The 21,032-nt window shown below is 40.6% G+C and overlaps 1 protein-coding gene across 1 annotated transcript in view; it reads left to right on the forward strand.

Moving 5' to 3' along the window:
• The window catches only part of OSBPL5 (oxysterol binding protein like 5), a 256,002-nt gene that overhangs the window by 204,282 nt on the left and 30,688 nt on the right, over window positions 1–21,032 (forward strand). The window contains exons 8-11 of the mRNA XM_060263167.1: window positions 4,911–5,082; window positions 13,565–13,781; window positions 17,785–17,969; window positions 19,463–19,544. Coding sequence (XP_060119150.1) covers window positions 4,911–5,082; window positions 13,565–13,781; window positions 17,785–17,969; window positions 19,463–19,544 — 656 coding nt within the window. The remainder of the gene's footprint in view (window positions 1–4,910; window positions 5,083–13,564; window positions 13,782–17,784; window positions 17,970–19,462; window positions 19,545–21,032) is intronic.

The raw sequence follows: 21,032 nt of genomic DNA on the forward strand, positions 1-21,032 counted from the left end.
TCAGCAGTCTTAGCCTGGAGAGGAGCTATAATCTGTTTAGTTTGGTAGGTGGTAGTACCACCCTCCACTGTGGAGTCGGACAGTGCGTGAAAGTGTCATGATGGCAGTATCTCTTTCTCCGATACCTGATTTTTCACAATAGATTATTGGATCCTCTTCTTATTTAGACCATTCAATACCATCTATATTTGATAAACTTCCCACACAAATGACTGGCAGCCTTCTTGTTTTAGTGCAGGACTTTGTGTGTGAATCTGAAAGAGAGATTTATGTTGGCTGGTTCTGGATCCAGAAAGTCTCAAGCTGTCCAATTGCCTTTATTGGCTGGTATCCCAGCAATTTTTCTCCAAATATAGCTTCTCATGTGCATGAACTGATTGTTACAAGTCTGGGAATGCTGTTTTCTAGGAGAGTAATCGTGTTTGTCCTGGATCAAAAGACGCCATTGGCAGGATAGGGAAGTCTCTCTAATTATTGAATTGTATTTTGAGAGATGATAAAGGAATTTGCAGTATAATATGAAAGCCAGCATTCCATGAATGTTTTATTCTCACAGTTTTAGTTTGTGTATAAAGAATCATTTATTTTATGATAAGAATTACACCCTTTGGGGTTCCATTTTTCTTATGACAGAAATTTTGAACAGTAGCATTTGTGTGACTGAACACCACAGTAGGGTTGAAAGATTAAAATAACTGAAATAATACTCAGGGTAGTAGTTCTGCAACTAAGACACTGTATTCAATTATATGCTACCAGGAGTAAAGTACTGTTTCAGAATGAACAGCACTTAACTACTAGTAGAAGCAGAAACTAACTACTGGTCTTGAACCTGTGGCCCAGTAAGTGAATGAAAGCATACATAGGATAAAGCACTAATTTTTCTCTGTCAACCCAGAGTCTCAGTTTGTACAAAATAATCCTGGACAATATGCCAGTGGAACAGTGGCCAACAGCACTATTTTTTACCCCAACAAGCAGCTTTGCTACTAACTTAGGACACATGAGTGCCATGATGCGCTCTTGAGTACTGCCCAAATGAGTAGAGGGGAAGGGAGCAGGATATGAACAATGGCCAGTCCAAAGGAGAGACAGGTTTGAGAGTCTGGCTGGAGTTTGGATGCAAAATATGTTAATGAGCAGAGTGTCAGAAATAATCATCAGTAATAAATAAAAGCCCAACTGTGGTGGCAAATCTGAAAATTTTCATTAGTTGGATGTGGCCTACACAGGATTGGCTCACACTCTGTCTCTGGCATGCCATTGGCTGATTCTGCTCTCCCCCCGCTTCCACTGGCCCTATCAGGCAAGATCCCCATCAGAAAGCCACTGACTTTTGAAGGGGAGACAGTTCTCTGCTGACAGGTTCTACTGGGGGCTTACTGATCACTACTACCTCACCTTAGGGCCTATTGTAGGAAGTCCAGGACACTCTGTCTCCCCACATACAAACAATGTTGCTGTGAAGCAAACAGCAAACTGTGAGAAACATGTTCATGAGACAAAACAGCAGCAGTTCCTTCTCTTCAACTGACACAAAAGGAATGTTCATTCACAGCAGGGAGGGGCCAGTTCCATAGCAGCAGTTAAACAAACTGATACTATATAATGACACTATACAAAGTCCCCTTTCCACCTGCAAATACTCTTCACTCTTTCTGTTCAAATTAGGCGACAGTGGGGCTCTTATGATAGAATGGACTCTGAGGGAGAGGCCTTTCCTCCTGGGGAGCCATTGTTGTCAGTCTTCAGGTGAGGCCTGGAGATCACTCAGACTTACATCTGCTCACCAGATGGCAGAGATCAGCACCCTTTGAGGTGGGGAGGAGAGTGAATGCCTTCACTTGGGTGGGTGGGAAGACATCAAGGCTGGGGGGGGGGGCACTCACCCAGAGGCCTTTAGTGATACCTTTCCAGGTTGGTGGGAAATTCCAAAGGTATCACTAGTCTCTGAGGGAGAGGCCTTTCCTCCTGGGGAACCACTGTCACCAGGTGAGGGCTGTGAATGCTGACTGAGTGATTTTGGACCAGTCATAGACTTTCAGCCTCACCTGCCTCATGGGGTTGTTGTTCAGATCAAAGAGGGAAAAGAAGAACGATGTAAGCTGCTTTGGTTTCCTCCACGCTGAAAGACTGTTCTTTTCCTATGTAGAGACTGCAGGGAGGGGGAAGGTAATGGAAACCTGAATTCAGAGGGGCAGATAAATGGAAGGAGATAGGGTTGCCAACTCCAGGTTAGGAAATTCCTGAAGATTTAAGGGGTGGAGCCTGGAGAGGGTGGGGTTTGAGGAGAGATGGGGCCTCAGGCAAGTACATTTCCTACTGGGAAACCACTGGAGATTACTCATATTTACAACTGCTCTCTAGATGGCAAAGATCAGATCCCCTTGAGGTGGTTAGGGAGTCATTGTCTTCACTTGGGTGGGTGAGAAGACAGCAAGGGTGGCAGGCACTCACCCAGAGCCTTAGGCTTCCCAATCCCCTGCCCCGGGCGGGGGACCCACTGATTTGGAGCCTCCTCCCCTGCTCGCCAAAAATCCGGAAGCGGGGGAAAATGGCAGCCCTTCCCTTCCCACCCAGCCTCGATCGTAGCAGCTTCTCTTTGCCGCTTCCTTTCCCTTCCCACCCAGCCCCATTGCAGCAGCGTCTCCTCGCCCCTTCCCACCCAGCCCCATCGCAGCAGCGTCTCCTCGCCCCTTCCCTTCCCACCCAGCCCCATCGCAGCAGCTTCTCCTCGCCCCTTCCATTCCCTTCCCACCCAGCCCCATCGCAGCAGCATCTCCTCGCCCCTTCCCTTCCCTTCCCCTCCCACCCAGCCCCATCGCAGCAACTTCTCCTCGCCCCTCCCCTCCCCTTCCCCTCCCACCCAGCACCTTCGCAGCAGCTTCTCCTCACCCCTTCCCTTCCCCTCCCACCCAGCCCCATCGCAGCAGCTTCTCTTTGCCCCTTCCCTTCCCCTCCCACCCAGCCCCATCACAGCAGCGTCTCCTCGCCCCTTCCCTTCCCACCCAGCCCCATTGCAGCAGTGTCTCCTCGCCCCTTCCCTTCCCACCCAGCCCGTATCGCAGCAGCGTCTTTTCGCCCCTTCCCTTCCCCTCCCACCCAGCCCCAATCGCAGCAGCTTCTCCTCGCCCCTTCCCTTCCACTCCCACCCAGCCCCATCGCAGCAGCTTCTTTTTGCCCCTTCCCTTCCCCTCCCACCCAGCCCCATCGCAGCAGCGTCTCCTCGCCCCTTCCCTTCCCTTCCCCTCCCACCCAGCCCCATCGCAGCAGCGTCTCCTCACCCCTTCCCTTCCCCTCCCACCCAACCCCATCGCAGCAGCATCTCCTCGCCCCTTCCCTTCCCACCCAGCCCCATTGCAGCAGCGTCTCCTCGCCCCTTCCCTTCCCACCCAGCCCCATCGCAGCAGCGTCTCCTCGCCCCTTCCCTTCCCACCCAGCCCGTATCGCAGCAGTGTCTCCTCGCCCCTTCCCTTCCACTCCCACCCAGCCCCATCGCAGCAGCTTCTCTTTGCCCCTTCCCTTCCCCTCCCACACAGCCCCATCGCAGCAGCGTCTCCTCGCCCCTTCCCTTCCCCTCCCACCCAGCCCCGATCGCAGCAGCTTCTCTTTGTCCCTTCCCTTCCCCATAGGCTTCCCAATCCCCAGATCCCAGCTGGGGATTCCCAGTTTTACAGGCTTTCCCCAGCCAGCTGGCTGGCAGGGGAAGCTCCTCCCTCACAGCCACCCTGTACCTCTAGATCTTGGGCAGGACCCGCAAACAGGTATAGTTTTAAAATGTCTGTGTGCTTTTAAATTGGAGCAGGAAGTACTTCATGGGGAAGGGTTAGCAACAGCAGACCTCATGAGAGTGCAGCCTCTCTGTTTGGTTTGTTTTGCTTTCCTTTCGGACAAGTGTGTGTGTGTGTAAAAGAGCAGCGTAGCCCCTGTACTTTCCAGACCTGGTTGCGGAGGCACCAGAAACTCCTGCTTTGTTCTACTGCTTCAGACCAACACGGCTGCCCACTTGCACCAGAGACAGTTAAGTGTGTGTGTGAGTGAGAGAGAGAAAATGGGGGGAGGGGAGGGAACTCTATTATTCCCTATGGAGACTTATTCTCATAGGAAATAATGGAAAATTGATCTGCGGGTATCTGGGGCTCTGGGGGGGGGGTTGTTTTTTGAGATTGAGGTACCAGATTTGTAGCATAGCATCCAGTACCTCTCCCCAAAATACCCCCCAAGTTTCAAAAAGATTGGACCAGGCGGTCCAATTCTATGAGCCCCAGATTTGTGTAGTGGATTTGTATAAAATTTTTCCTCCATTTTATTATGGTTCCACACACTTTTTCACAGTAAGCCTTTCCAAGCAAACAACAGAAGCTTCAGGGAAAGGCTGTTAAGAAGGAAAAGAATGAGAAAAGAGGAATTTTACAAATTTATAAAATAAACTTCATATTTATGTGTTGCTGTTACATAGCTTTAGAAGTTTTGAAGTTTCATAAGTACTTGTGGAATCTGTATAAGTAGAATTTGTGGCATCTGAATAATTAGAGTAACACTGAAATGTCTCAGGGTGACTAAATTGGTAAGAAACTGAATGCATGATAGTTATGCATATGCCTATATCATGGTATGATAATCATAGGCAGATTAGTTTTGGTGTTGAGATTCATCTTTTGAGATTTTTTGTGTTTGAGCTGTCAACTGAAGAGCATAAAAAGCTATCTGTATAGAGCAAAATATCATATGTTGACATTTGTTCTCATTGCTTTTAGAGGATTTAAATCCTTGCTGGTTTTACGTGTTATCACCCTCATTTAAAATGGATTAAACATCTGGATTCATGAAATGAGAAGCAGGCAAATGAACATTTCTATCATCCCACTTGATCTCTGCAGCACTTAGGAATGTGGTTTTGTGTTTTCCAGGACGATGCTGGTTGGACGCTCTGGAACTGGCCTTACGTTGCTCCAGTCTATTCAGGCTTAGTGCCTCAAAGCAGGGAAAGGATGGTGACCTGAACTGCTCAACTGATTCTTCACATGCTGGGCTGTACAACCTACTGCACACAGCTACAATATCAGACCAGGAACTTTTCCAGTAAGAATATATTTTTGTGCACTGCATATATCCTGAAGTTTGTGTTGGTTCCTGTATGAGCAAGTTTTTAATTCATCCACTTGGCCTGCAGCTGGCCAAACCAAAGCAGTGATGAAGATGATTTGTATTAAGGACAACATTTCGCTTGTTTTTTAATGAAGTATCTTTTGAGTTACACATAGAGCATGTGTATGTTCACACACACACACTTTCCATATGAATAATGTGTGTTAACCACTAAGCACGTTAACCACAACATATTATGCATTTACCATATGTTACTATGCAGATTTTTATTACAGCATAGTTCTTTAATGCTTCCTCAAGATAGCAAACTGAGGTCTGTGAATTTTTAAAGGGTTTTTCTGCTCTTGAATAGCAGCAGCAACCCCAAAGTCCTGTAGCTTATCAGGTTCATTTGCAGAATTGGGAGTCAGAGGAAGTGTCTTTCAGGTTTTGAAAGGAAGAAAGAAAAAATTTAGTTTCCACAGGCCACTTTGGAGGGAGGGGTTATCGTGTGTGTGAGTGTGTGTGTGTGCAAGAGAGAGTGAATGAGTGAATGCCAGGTCTTATACTGTCCTGTTACTGACTGATGGAACATCTCTGCTTTGCATGCCCTGCGAAAAGGTAGTAATTCCCACAGGGCCTGGATATTCCAGCAGAGAGTTCCACCAGGTAGGGACCAGGGCTGAAAAAGTGTAACACTCTTCTGGGGGCATATTGAGAGAAGTGGTCCTGAAAGTATGTGGATCTCTGGCCTTGAAGGTCAAAACCTTGAACCTGATCTGATGCTCTACAGGTTGGATATGTGCTATCTGAGGGGTCCCTGTAAGGACTCACACAGCTGCATTCTGGATCAATTAAAGCTTCTGGGTCAGGCACAAGGGTAGGCTCATGTAGAGTGAATTACAGTAGTCTATTCTGGCGGTGATCACTGCATGGATTACTGTGGTTAGGTCAGGGCAGGATAGGTAGGGAGCCAGTTGCCTAACCTGGTACATTTGGATGTACACTGGATCCAGTATTACCTCCAGTGAATCATTCAACACCATTCTGTTTCTACGTTTTCTGGTTCTGCACCATTTCCCCTCCTGTTTCTTGCTGCCCTAGACTTCTTTCAACTAGATCTCAGGGAGGGATTCCAATTAAACATGAAAAAGATCTCAGGTCTTCCCTTAAAATGAAAATTGCAGACTTTGGGGCTTCAGTTTGCCTTAGAACAATATAGGAACTGGAAAAGGGTGTTCGGCCCTTCAACCGCCACTGGGATTCTGTGCTGCATTCTGGATTCCACATGTCAGCATTTTAAAGGAGAGAAGATGGTCCTTTTAAAAGCACATTTTTTTCCTGTTCTGATGTTAGTAACAAAATAGAGAGCTCCATTTCAAATAGTAAAACCAAGCAGAAGTTAAAGGGTTAACCTCCATCTCCTGCACAACTTCCAGGCTACCTAAGGTTGCTCAAACCTATTTTGTGTTTTGTGGACAGAATAAGACACAAAATCTTGATCGTCGTCTGGTATGAGATCAAATGAAGATGTATCTGGGTAAAAGAGGATACTGGAAAAGTTTTACTTTATCACTTACAGTATTTCTCTCACTGGGATTAATCCTGTGATTAAATGCCTAAGGAACTAAGCTAATTAAGCTGTTAATGGGTCCATTAATTACATTTCATGTTTTATTTAGATTGTTTAAACTATGCTTGAGAATAAGAGGATGCAGGTGTGATGGTTTTGAGGTCAGCCATCTCTGCTGGAAAATTTTACTCCTGAGTTTCTATCCATTAAACCCTGATGATGACTGTCAAATCTTTGAAAAATGACTGTTCTCACAAGCATTTAGAACAGAGAGACCATGCAGAATGTGTTGTAACATGCTGTCAAGCTTCAGAGAGTTGAAGGGGAAAACCACAGAGCAAAATCTTTCTGCTGCTAGAGCTTCCACCCTGTGCATTGCGTCCCATAAAAAAAAGGATTTCCATCAGCAGATATCTTTGCCTCTCCCCATCCTGCTGCAGCCCAAAATGTCCCTGAAATGCTGGGAGACCTGGGAGGGTGGAGTTGGCAAAAATTGCCCCTCCTTCTGTTCATGAAAGTGTTGGGCAGAATTTAACCCCAACACTCCGAGTGACTCCTCAGCACCAAGCTTTTTCTATCAGCAAAGGAGACCTGTCTCTAACTTCTAATGGCAGTTTTTCCTTAGCACATTGACATTTGCAAACCATTAGTATTACACTTCATATGCTAATCTCAGGAGGGATTATATTTCACCATGGTTGCCAGTTCATTCTGATATATATACTTGTAATCTAGCTACGTATTTACTTCCTGACAGGGATTCAAAATAAACCCTAGCAGTTGCAAAAAATTTTTACTCCTTTTGTTTTTTGGGTGATAAGTGATTAACAATTAATCACTGCTCATGACTGAAGTATCATAGAGCTTTTTTGGATGAAAGGAAAGGAATATTACATTGTACAGCACCCATTTCATAATTTTAAATGCAATTTAGTCAGGTAGTTCTACTCCCCTAATCCCACCCCCATCCTCCAACAGTTTTTTCAGGATATTACATCTGTGTTTCTCTGCTGGGGCTGATTAATGTCTGTCAGGCCATGAAGCAGCGTTGCTAGATCAAAATTTCAAAAGCAAGGGACAGTCTAAAGTTGACTGTTTGTTCAGTTGGGGGGGGGGCAGGTTTTCAAAGCCATGCCGTTCTTATGTTCTGTGGGGAGTTCCTGTAAAATCTAATAACAGTGTCAGTATTTTAGTGGTATTACAGAGAAAGGATTTTTATCTGCTTTGTGTTAATCTGTTCTGAGTATTCAGATTTGCCTAGAATATTTCTGAATCCAGACAATCCTCCACTATTGCAGATGATCAGCACAGGAGCTATTTTTGAAAATGGCAGGCTAGTGGTTAAGGGCATAAATTATTAGCCAGGAAGTGCACAGTTCTAATCTGTGCTTGGCCCTAGGGTTGCCAGGTCCCCTGCTGCCATCTGGGGGTGGGGAGGATATTTTTGCCAGATCCAAGTTGGGAAACTCTTGAGGGTTTGGAGAATGGAGCCTAAGGAAGAAAGAGGCATCAGTGGGGTACAGTGCCATAGAGTCCATCCTCCAAAGCATCCATTTTCTCTAAGGCAACTAATTTATGTAGTTTGGAGATGAGCTGCAATTGCAGGGGATCCCCAGGTCCCATCTCTAGGCTGGCATTCCTACTTGGCTATGAAATCTTTCTCTGTTTTGGAGCAATTGGAAAGGTGTTGGTATTATAATATAGAAAATGATACTCCCCTCTGATAATATGCAGAAGGCAATACTGACTTTTTTGTAGACTGATTATTTTAGCTTGCAAAGAAGTGGGGAAAGTGCCATATATCTGTATAGACCATGATCTAAATACTAGGACCTAAATATGTACAAAGGGACTTTGGACTTGTGTTTCTTGAGCAATGCCAACTGCACGGCAAATGTTTTCTGAAATATAAAAACTAATAATAATGTGAGACCAAAGTCTACCATTCAAAGTAATGAAAAAGAAGAAAATTTCCCTGGACATGTCCATGCCCTTGACATACCTAAGATAGCTCTTCAGATTCCAATCTGCATTATTAAGGAAGGTCCAGCTCCCACAAATAAATTTGTTTCTAGGAGCTCAGCCTCATTAAAGCAGTAGGAGCTGTATCATAAAAGTGATCAATTCTCCCCATTCTCAACAACTTTTGCCAAGGGTTGCCACTAATTGTCTGAAATAATGCAATGTTGTTTGGTATAGTAGAGTGCCTCCAGTTAACAGGAAAGATTAAAATCATGATAACAGAAACATCCTGTTTTCAAACTGAACTCCAAAGATAAAAAGTGATTAAATCATTCTTCCAAATAATATTGTTCAATTGCTGCTGTTAAAGCAATAGAAATGGCTTAAGGAAGTGAAAATACAAGAATATGGAGAATTGGCAGGCTTTTATATAAATAAAGAAAAATTTTGTGCAGAAATATGTCAAAAAGTAAACAGGAAGAATTACAGAGATTAACAGAGTGTGAAGTTACCTCTAAAGTAAAATATTTAGGTGTGGAAGTAACAACAAAACATCTTGACCTGTATAAAAACAACTATGAGAAGCTTTGGCATAAGATTGATGGAGATTTGATAAATGGAATAAGTTGAATTTGTCTATGCTGGGCAGAATTTCTGCAATTAAGATGAATGTCTTACCGAGAATTATATTCCTGTTTCAAACAATTCCAATAGTGAAATACAATAAACAATTTAATAAATGGCAAAGGAAACTTTCAGAATTTGGATGGGCCAGGAAAAAACCAAGAATTAAAATGAAAATTTTGACGGATGCGAAAGAAAGAGGAGGATTTCAATTGCCTAATTTAAAGTTGTATCATGATGCAGTATGCCTGGTGTGGATTAAGGAATGGATGACATTAATAAACAGAAAATTACTAGCATTAGAAGGTCATGGAAATGTATTTGGTTGGCATGCTTACATGTATTATGGGAAAAATAGGATGGGTTTTTTTCGCATCATTATATAAGAAGCAACCTGTTAAATACTTGGTTAAAATATAAAAGATATGGGGACAAGAGGAAACAGCTTTGGATTGTGCCAACAGAAGTAATAAAATTATATTCGGATATGAAAGAAGAGAAGTGGTTATCATATAAACCGCTTTTAAAAATACATGGAGGAAAGGTGGAGTTAAAATCGGCTGAAGAATTACAATACAAATATAATTGCTTTCAATTGCAACAAATTAAGAGTTTGCTTGAACAGGACATTAAGAATGATGGAATAAGACAAGAACAAACAGAATTGGAGAGAATGCTGTTTGGTGAAAATGAAAAATTGATCTCAAGAACATAAACTATTATTGAAATGGTCTACGGAAGATGAAGTAGTTAAATCTCAAATGATAAAATGGGCGATAAATACAAATAAGGAAATACAGATGGAGTCATGGGAGTACTTATGGAAGAACTCTATGAAAATATCGACATGTTACAATATCAAAGAAAATTGTTTTAAAATGTTATATAGGTGGTATATGACTCCTAAGAAATTAGCAAAAATGAACAATCAAGTGTCGAATAGATGTTGGAAATGTAAAAAACAAGAAGGATCTTTCTACCATATGTGGTGGACTTGTGAAAAGGCAAAACAATTTTGGCAAATGATTCAGCAAGAGATTTCGAAAATTTTGGGATACAATATTAAGAAGGCACCAGACATCTTTCTGTTGGGATTACAAATTGAAAAATTTCCTAAACCAGATAGCATATACCAATGTATCGTTCTATCAGCTGCTAGGACATTATATGCGCAGATGTGGAAGCAAGACAAAATACCAGAAAAGTGGGAATGGACTCTAAAGGTTATGCACTGGAATGAAATGGACAAGCTTACAAGAATCTTAAAAGAATATGATTTAGAGAAATTCAAAAACGAATGGGGGAAAATTTCAAAAATATGTTGAGAAATAGTGGAATGTTAAGGGATATTTGGCGATCTTTGACAATGATTAAATTTTAAAGGAACATTAAATGGATTACAGTAAAAAAAGCAAGACTATTGGAATATATCTTTTTTCGTTCTTTTGATAATGACTAAAGGATCACGAGGAAGATGAATTATAATTATAACATATGATTTTTTTTCCTTTTCTCTTTTTGCTTTATAATGCTTTCTTTTTTATGAAGATTCTTAAATAGACTAAATTGATTACCTTTTTTCAGCAAATTAATTAAAATGCACTGCCAAGGGTCATCAAAAGGGGGGGAGGGGGGAGAAAACGTAATGTATATGTATTAATTTTTAATAAATGATAAGTGTTATTACATTATATTACAGTACAGTAAATTGTTTTAAACACAAAAAGGAAGTGAAAATAATATGCTAGGTCAGTAGAATTATTGAAGACACAATGAAAACCATAAATACTTCTATATTTTTTTCATTCACTTGGCCAATGAAGGAGGCTTTTGTAAGACTCACCAGATATCCTGGCTTGAATCTTTCTTAGGTGTTGTGGGCCTCAGGTGACTATCTTTAAACAAAGTGCACTTGTTTCCCAGAATCAAATCTATCCTGCTGTCTTGAGTGCATTTTTGTTCTTCATCACGTCTTCTACATTGGGTGTAGCAAATATTTTTCACAGTTGCAAGAGACTGTAGTAATTGTCTACCAAAAATACTGAGTATAAATATTTTAAAATATTTTTGGTTGCATATCTCCAAAGCAATACATGAAATGTACAATCATATGCATGTAAGAAATGACTTGTTATCCTTCAACAGTTGTGTCTGATCTTGATGTACAGATCTCTTGCTTGGCTTGCCATATATTGTTGCATGACAGTTTTCTCTTGAAATGCCAGATAAGTAAAGTCCAGTTTGGCTGATATGAGTGACTGTAGGTTTGTTGTCTAATACGAAAGATATATCTGGGCCCAAAGCCCGAAATCACTATTGTTAATTAGTGTGCAACTGTAAAACCTCACAATAAAACTACTTACAATATTTGGAGAGGGTTTCATTATATAGTATTTCCAGGCATACATTTTCAAGGAACACTTCTTTGTTTTTAATCTTTCAGTTGAAGAGATGGCTTAATAGCTTAGAACAATACCTTGAAACCGGTTCTGAGGTCCAGTAAAAGTGCTTTTCCCCTGCTTATATCTTTTGTCCCGGGGGGGTAAATATTACAGATGCCTGGACCATAGTGCTTTAGTCAGACTGGGCTGGAGGCAGTAGCAACATTCACCTTGTTAATGCTCAATAGCAAAGCAACAACATATGGTTTTTGTTTCCAGCATTTTGTTAAACTTGTTGGAAAATATTTGTCAATGACTATAACTTAAGCTTTCCATGTTTTCTGTTAATACATTGAGCACAGCTAGATTTTAAATACAAACAGATTCAGTGCTTATATTTGTTTTTCAAACTCCATGGGCAGAATCCTGTCAGCCTGTGCTGTAAAGCATATGTACTTTATACAAAGTGGAGGGGGAGCTGGATCCCTACTGGATTGGATAACGGTTCTCCTAGTCCAGGATTCTAAGTACCACAAAAGTAAGACAGATGTTCCTGGGAAGTCTAGACTAGAGCATGAATATATTTCAAAAAATGTTTGTTCCCTAGCATAAAATCTGTCAAGCTGGGGGTTCCATTTAGTTATTGTGGTTAATAGTTATGCTAGACTAATCCTCCATTCATTATGCATTATGTGAAATAGTTCTCTGTACAGTTTTTTCAAACACAGAAGTCACTTTTTAAAATTGGCATTCAACATGTGACCCAATCTTATTTGTTTACCATGTATATTTAGCTTTCTCCTACTTGCCTTTGTAGTTCTCCATTATCTCCCCTCCCATCTTTCTCATTTTAAAAAGTCTTGAAGATAAGTATAGTGGTTTCATGATGATGACACATTAGATCAGTGTATTACTCATTTGTGGATACTGCATTTCATCCAGAGGAATAGGTCAAACACTCTTTGGTAGAATAGCCTCAATAGTCCACATAGTCTCGGACCCAACACTGAAAAGTTAATTTGAAATGAGGAAACCAGTGGAAGAGCTACTAATGCTTCATTCTCTTTGTGTGATCTTTAGTAGGTTAGTAATATCCTCTTTAATAATATTTAAAATATACATAGAAGAGGTCCCTGATGTGTGTATGTGTGCACGTGCACACACGTGTTTTAAAATACTGCCTTGTGAGCAATATTAAAGTCAGCTCTGGATTATCCCAGCAGTAAATGGTTCCATGGTAAGAATCTAGTACCATTTTTTCCATTCGTGACCTTAATACAACTGTTTTTTAATCTGGCATAAAAGCACATCTTCCTATCTGCTTGGCATACAGATATGCTTTGACTTCAGTCTTTAAAAAAAATCACATCAAACTAGGTTTAGGAAAGATCTTAGTAAAACAGGGGAATGCACAGAAAGTGGACAATTCAGGGACAATTTTGAATGGATGCTTCAGAACCTGCTTGGGTTTGAACACCAAGCCTGAAAGAACCTTCATGGGGAACTATCTGCTAACCATGTGACCTGTCTCCTCGACTGCAGGCATCCTTGAATAATGGATTTGCTGAATAACAGTCACTGCTGTTAGTCCACTAAATTATGGAGTTGGAAGATATTTAGTAAATCTAGCCCAATCTCCTTTCTTATAACTGGTAGCAATAACAAGGACTGTAATGTTTGTAAACTTATTGGTTATAATAAGCAATGGAAGTTGCTTCTAATTAAGTGTTTGCAAATTGGGTGGATGTCTGCCTTGAACCACAAGGAAAGATGGTGTATAAATGTTTTTAATAAATAAAAAACTGAATATGTAATGCTTGGTTTCAGAAAAGTGAATCTCCAAAGGTGATCTTAGTCTGTCCTCCAAGTAAACATTTTCTCTAAAAATGCTTCCAGTAATTGAAACTAATGCAGTCTAATCATCTGTCTGTTTCAGTCTTAATGAATCTGCTTTGGAAAACCATCACCTGGAGAATGATGCTTTTTCTGACAAATCTGAGAGAGACAACATAGATGAATCTGAGAATGAAATGCATGAGAACAGCCGGAAAACCAATGAAAGTGAGAGTGATCAGTCTGAAATCCATGGGGAATTGTCCCAGGAAAAGAAAGGGACAACTTATTTAGAACAGAACTATGAAGAATTTGGAGAGGTAACAATCTTTTAAACATCTGTCATTCTGACATTATTAATCACTCTGTCATTTTAGAATGGAAACTCTGTAGTATTTCCTTTCAGTTATTATATAATTTTCATACCATATCCTGCAGAAATGCTACTGGCCCTCTGGTATGTTCCCAATATAACTGGTAGCCATAGCTTAGGAATAGTACTAAAGAGCTGTGTAGAATTGATGGAGCCTTTGTCAGAGACAGCAGGAGGGAAATTATCACTGCATGAATGTGTTTTCTGAGCCAATGTAATATTCCCCAGTCCAATGAAATATAAAGCACTGTAGCTTTTCTGTCTTGTTATACACAAAAACAAGCTGTCTGTGAGGTGTAATAGGCCAGTAGACTACATTAGACGGCTATTGAGGAGCACAGCATTAATTTTCAACCAATTTAATAATCTCACTGCAAGTTTTTCCCCCTCCAATTAGAGGGTCTTTGTTTGCCTTATCTGATTGTGACTTGCCTTGTTATATAAGATCTACAGGAGATCATCAAACTGAAATTGGAATCACCTAGTGGAGATAGCTATAAAATAAATAAAAAGAAGAAAACTGGTTACCATTAAATTATGAATGCTACCTGATGCTTTGTGGAAATAACTTTCCCAACTTATACAGAACTTTTACTGATATTGCTAGGCAACATCTACAATAAATGAATCTGCTAGTTATTATAAAATTATAGCAACCACATTACAAAACTGATAGCAAAAGGTAAAGGATAGGATATCTGGCTTTCACGGAAAACAAGTGGAAGATACTGAGACATTCCAATAAGTAGCAAAGTACCACTAATAAATTCCCATAGTAAATGTGTGGGTATTTCTGGAATAACACAGTTTATGCTATCTCAAATTCCAATGCTGTTGTGTTTTACCACTGTCCTCATTTTATGATCTAAGAGTGCTTATGAAAAGATTTAGCAAGGGAGAAAGGGCATAGAAAATCAAACACTAACTTCATATTCAGTGCTATTGAAACCCCCTTAATGAAAATATTGATGAAAATTCATTAAAACAACTCTTTCCCCACCTTTTGGACAATGTACCCACCCATTACTTTTTGAAAGTTTACCCCCAGACTTGTGTTCACCATATTTTGCACATGTTATATGTCAATCTTGAATCCACTGACAAAGTGTTCTGGAATTGGAGAAGGGTTACCCTTCTCATTTAAAATTGTGGTGAATTGGGGTTTTCCCATTGCTCCTTATTAAGCACTATAAATGTATCATGCTTAAATCTTCCCAGCTTGTCTGAAATATGGTTAGATTATTACCATATATTAGGAAAGGAACAGCTATTTATAAATATAACTAAATTCTTATCTGACTAGATTTCTTTAAATGGCAACAGTTAGAAGTATGATTTTGTGCTTGAGGAATTGCTTTATAAATGTTGGAAGGACTGAATTTTCAATCCAGCGTAGAATGTCTTGTGTAGGGCCAAGACTAGGGGTGGAATTTTAGCAGGAGCTCCTTTGCATATTAGGCCACACACCCCTGATGTAGCCAATTCTCCAAGAGCTTACAAAACAGAGCCTTGTAAGCTCTTGGAGGATTGGCTACATCAGGGGTGTGTGGCCTAATATGCAGAGGAGCTCCTGCTAGAATTCCACCACTGGCTAAGACAAATGCCCTGGTATAGCTTATAAATGCATCTGATGAAAGTGCTAACAGATCAGTAGTCATCATAACTGGTAGCAGCACTACTACAGTAGTTCTTGTCTAATGGTTTCCCTTATTGGAGGATCATCATCAGGCTCGGGTGTTGTGCAGAAGATGGATTATAACTAAACAAATAATAATAGAAAATAAAAAAGTGTTATTGTTCTTCAATTTGGCAAGTTTTTGTTTGATCAAACTGTGCTTTATTGTGCCACCAGTGTCAAGGAGGCTGAACTTCCTCAACAAAGTTGCCAGGGTTCAGTGCTGTTAGGGTTTCCAACTCCATGTTTGGAAATTCCTGGAGATTTGGGGGTGGAGCCTGGGGAGGATGTGGTTTGGGGTGAGGAGGTACCTCATCAGGATATAATGCCTTAGAACAGGGGTGTCAAATGTGCGGCCCAAGGGCTGGATCAGGCCCCTGGGGGGCTCCTATCAGGCACGCAAGCAACTCACTGCCATCTGCTTCCTTCTCTCTCTCTTGCTTCCTTCTGTGTCACAGCTTGCTTTGCCACGAAGGAGCTATAGAGCAAAGCCTCTATTTTTTTCTGTTGGCTGACCAGCATATGAAGCAACGTATGTCCAAAAGCTCAATATGCCCAGCCATGTTTTCCCCTGGGTCATAGGCTCAAAGCACTGCCCATGAAATTTCTGTAATGAATATCAATAAACCAAGTTTGCAACTTACACACCTGAACAACACCTGAACAGCATACACAAGATTGCTACAGCAGACATTATCTCCAGATTTTTATGCAAAAATTCAGAGCAAGAGGTATCAGTTATCAGAAACTTAAAAAAACAAAATATTGCAAGAGTGCTAATCTTTTACATATATTTTATTTTACTTTAAAAAAAAATCTAATTGTGTTTGTTTGTGTCCTTTATAACGTTTATATCTCTGCTACCCAGTATTACATTTTATGGCACACATGACCTGGCCCAACAAAGTTTCATTTATGCCAGATCTGGCCCTCATAACAAATGAGTTTGACACCCCTGCCCTAGAGTCCACCCTCCAAAGCAGCTATTTCCTATAGGGAAACTGATCTCTGTTGTAAATCTGGGAGATTTCCAGGCACCATCTGGGGTTTGGCAACCTTAAGTGCTGTGCAGCCCAGAGGCAGAGCATAAGAGATCACTTCTTTGGAGTCAGCTGGCCCTTTCTCTGCATAAAAGGATATTGCTTCTGGGGCATGCTCTTGCGTTGTGGGTTTGCCCCATTTACATGCCTTAGCTCTCCCTTTGTCTTGCAGGAAGAAGCAGGAGAGGAGGGAAGGGAAGAGCACAACCGTCCTTGGCAGAGGGCTAGTTGTAAAAAAAGAAATGCAAGAGCTGAATATAACAAAGCAGGAGTTCAATAGCACCTTTAAGACCAACAAAGTTTTATTGATGGTCTTAATGGTGCTACTGGACTTCTGCTTTGTTCTATTGCTTCAGACCAACACCACTGCCCACCTGGATCTAAGAGCTGAATATGTTATCAGCTTTTTGTAGCTCTTCTTGCCTTTAAGTTTTAGCCCTTACAGAAGGTATGAGGCTCTTACTTTAATACGAAAATCTTACTTCAATTCTTCTACCAATTGTTACCTTTAGGGAACAGCATTGAGCAGTCTAAGAACAAATATTGATTCATAAATTGATCTCTAAAAGTCACTTTAATATACAGTAAGCATTTCAGGTTGTGCCTTTTCTCTTGAGTTGCTCAGTTAGAGTACAACTAGACATGGAAAACCAAAACCACCCATTTATATGGGTGTAGTGTAGTATATGGGAGAGGCAGTTTGGTGTAGTGGTTAAGTGTGCGGACTCTTATCTGGGAGAACTGGGTTTGATTCCCCACTCCTCCACTTGCACCTGCTAGCATGGCCTTAGGTCAGGTTGTCCTTGAAAGGGCAGCTGCTGTGAGAGCTCTCTCCAGCCCCACCTACCTCACAGGGTGTCTGTTGTGGGGGAGGAAGGTAAAAGAGATTGTGAGCTGCTCTGAGACTCTTTGGAGTGGAGGGCAGGATATAAATCCAATATCTTCTTCATCTTCTATATGAATATACTTATAGATTACCACTGGAAACAGTCCATGCATTACACAATGTCAAACCTGTGGGTAGAGTCTAATGTTCAACAATACACGTTAAGACATGATAAAAGTCATTTGGATAGTGTAACATAGGAAAGCATCTTTAAGAATGCTATTTCCTCCTGTGCAAGAGCGTAACTAGACCTGTCAGCTGAGCACAGCCATCTCATTGCATTCCCACTTAATGCTGCTTCAGTATAATTATGTTTGAGTTTTTTTAAAACTCTCCTCCATCATTTTAGACAGGTGAAACTTCTCAAACAGAAACGGTGTCGGATGAAAACAAGAGTCTGATGTGGATTCTTCTGAAGCAGCTGCGGCCTGGCATGGACCTGTCTCGTGTGGTTCTACCTACTTTCATCTTAGAGCCACGCTCCTTCCTCAACAAGCTTTCAGATTATTACTACCATGCTGACCTACTTTCCCAGTAAGCAGCACTTGTGGATGGCTTTCTGATGATGCAGTGTGCAGATGTGCCAGAGTGTTAGGCTGATGACAACTGGGGCAGTTGTCTGCTTAAAAGAACTCCTAATACATGACTTTCTCAAAGACAATCTGGCTGTGACAAATTAGAATCAAGAATTAACTCTAGTGACTTCTGGATATATAAAACTCTTCAGGAGAGATGTGAGGAAAGTAAGGAAAACTATCTCCATTATGCTTTGTACTGAACCTGATCCTGCTAATTGGTAATCAGGAACCATTGCATTGCCCTACCTACTGATATATAGGTGTTAAGATTTATGAAACAAAGACAACAAGCATATAGGAAGATATTTTGAACATTACTACTCCGACTTAATGTCAATTCAATGGGGATGCTTTGGGGATAGAAACAGGAACATATTTTTTTTTACACAATTGGCAGCCTGAAAAGCATGTTTTTTGCCTACAAAATAAGACATGAGCTAATAAAGAGAGAATGGTGTTATGGCACATTTGTAAGCATTGGATTGCAGCTAGATGAGTGTTTAGAAACAGACTGCTTTTGATATTAACTTTGAATGAGATGTGAAAAATACCTCAGTGCTCCTCTTTCATAATCTTCAATACATTTCAGAGCCTCACACACTACTCCAAATCATATAAATGGAAGATACACAAAAGTAGCTTTTAATGCATTTCAGCCATATGTTGCTACAACATTTATAAGATGTACACAATCTCCCTTTTTTATTCTGATGTAGAATTTCCTAAATCTTTGTGTTCTTAATGAAATAGCTGTTATAAAATATTGCCTTTGGTCATCTAAAATTATAATGTGCCATATACACAGAGGGATTAAGGTATTAGGGACACTATGCCATAATAAATGAAGAAACATGACCGAATGCATCAAGATGGTTCAGGTAAACAACTCATATGTTCTGTACTGGATGCTTCTTAGCTGACCTTCCATTGGCAAGTAGATGCTGAAGGCTAGTCAGATCTAAGCCATTCAGGAAATTTCCCTTCAACTTCTGTTATGCAAGTTCAAGTTGTTGGATCTAGCGATCTGTTGGGATAAGGAGTGATTATCTTTGCCATATCCCCCACACCCCAGCAGTCCTTTTCAGTCCCCAGAAAGTTGATTCCCAGGATCATGGGCCCCTCCTCCTGCTTCAGCAAGCTTCACCCTTCTACCCCTCATTACAGCCTCTGGACCCACAACCCTAGGAACCAACTTTCCTGGGGTTGGAAGGGACTGCCGAAGAAGGGGAACATGGCAAATATCTGCATCCACTAGTGCTTTCTGCTGAGCATGGGGGAAACCGTAAAGCCCAACTCATAGCTGCTAGTTTACTCCCTATTTCATTTAGCAATGGCAACATTTGATAAGGTTCCACATTAGTCTCTCTGGTTCTGGTGTAATTCCATGGTGGAGTCTCGTGCCTGTAATCAAAATAACTTAGAGTAATTGGAATGGCTATTTTTCAACAGAGCTGCTCTTGAAGAAGATCCATATTGTCGAATCAAGCAAATCTTGAGGTGGTACCTGTCAGGCTTTTATAAGAAGCCGAAGGTAAGACACGGGTTTAAACCATATTCCCATTTGCATAATATTCCCATGGAGACTGTTGGCTGTATCTTGGAGGTTTAACATTTCACCTGATTAAAAGCTGGCATTGTAAGCCTACAAATCTTCTAGAAGCAGTAAAAGAACACTTCATTAGCATAAGTGTTTTGTTGCCTGGAATAAACAGACTTGTTACTGACTGTGTTCTAAATATAATTTACTGCTCATAACCTTTCCAGAAATACAGCCATGTTAAAAACAGAAACAATTCAGCAATACAATCCATCTTTAAAAGAAAGTTATTGTCTTAGGCTTTAGTTAACAGGCCCTAAGAGTGTTCTGGGACAGAAGGGTGGGGAAAATATGAGGTAAGTGAACTTCCTGTTCCTGGAGCCCATCTTTCTGCATTGCTCAAATTCAACCTAGAATGCTTCAAATTTATTATTCCTGTAGTTATTTACCTGTTGTTGCTTAAACTGGGAATATATTTTTCCATTCCAGAAACTGTTGTTCCTTTTTTGCCATGTTAAGGCAGATCATTCCTTCACTCAGTTGCATTTTGGGACATGTACCAGGTGTCCTCTCACCAGTTAAACATTGTAACCTGTTAACTCAGATAGTAGTTAAGTGCTTTAAAAAAATTGATTGGCTTAAAAATTACATGAGTGTTATAAATGTCAGAACTTTTACACTGTTTTTAGCTTTTCTTTAACTTTCCTTCTGTTTTCTGAGACCTTAGGGCATTATGCATTAAGATTTCCTATGCACCAGTGAGGGATAGTACTTTAAATATTATTTTTATTTTATCGTATTGAATTTCCTCAAGTAAAGGTTATTTGGAGGCTCCTATGGTAGAACAAAAAAAATGATAAAAATGGCCTTGCTTGTGAGAAACCATGACAATTTTCACAAAAGTGCAAACCTTCTTAAATAATCAAAGTTTGTAAAACTTCCCACACAACTTTTTACTCCTCAGAGCAGATCCAAATTTAGTGCCCTATTACCTCGCGCTTTCTGAATCAACTTTCCCCACAATTTTTTCCCCTTCAGATTTTTCTGAAAATATATTCCCAGATTTTTCAGTGAGGAATCCTGATTTCAAATTTTGTTTCCCATCACTCTTTTGTATCATTAGAGTTGTGTATTCACTCTGCCTCCTGCTCCCCCCAGGTTATCTCTGAGCGATCTGCTAAATGTTTAAAAGTGTAATGTTGATTATGTTATGACATGAATTTTTCTCATTATAACATAGCAACATTATAACGTTGGGACAAAACAGGCAGTGAGGGTTCATGTAGCCTTCTCCGTTCTATTACCCATCCATAAAGTTAATTTCCTTTTGAGGGGTAGGGGGTAGGTTTTGTTGCCTCGTGCTTGTATTGTTTCTTCATCCCCCCTTCTCTTCCCCTATTACTCCTGATACATTTTCGATGACAGTTCAATGACAATTCGATGATAATTTAAAAATCTGAAAATAATGGAATTCTATAATTC

The sequence above is a fragment of the Heteronotia binoei genome, chromosome 21 (assembly GCF_032191835.1).
Source record: "Heteronotia binoei isolate CCM8104 ecotype False Entrance Well chromosome 21, APGP_CSIRO_Hbin_v1, whole genome shotgun sequence".
In the NCBI taxonomy this organism is placed as follows: domain Eukaryota; kingdom Metazoa; phylum Chordata; class Lepidosauria; order Squamata; family Gekkonidae; genus Heteronotia; species Heteronotia binoei.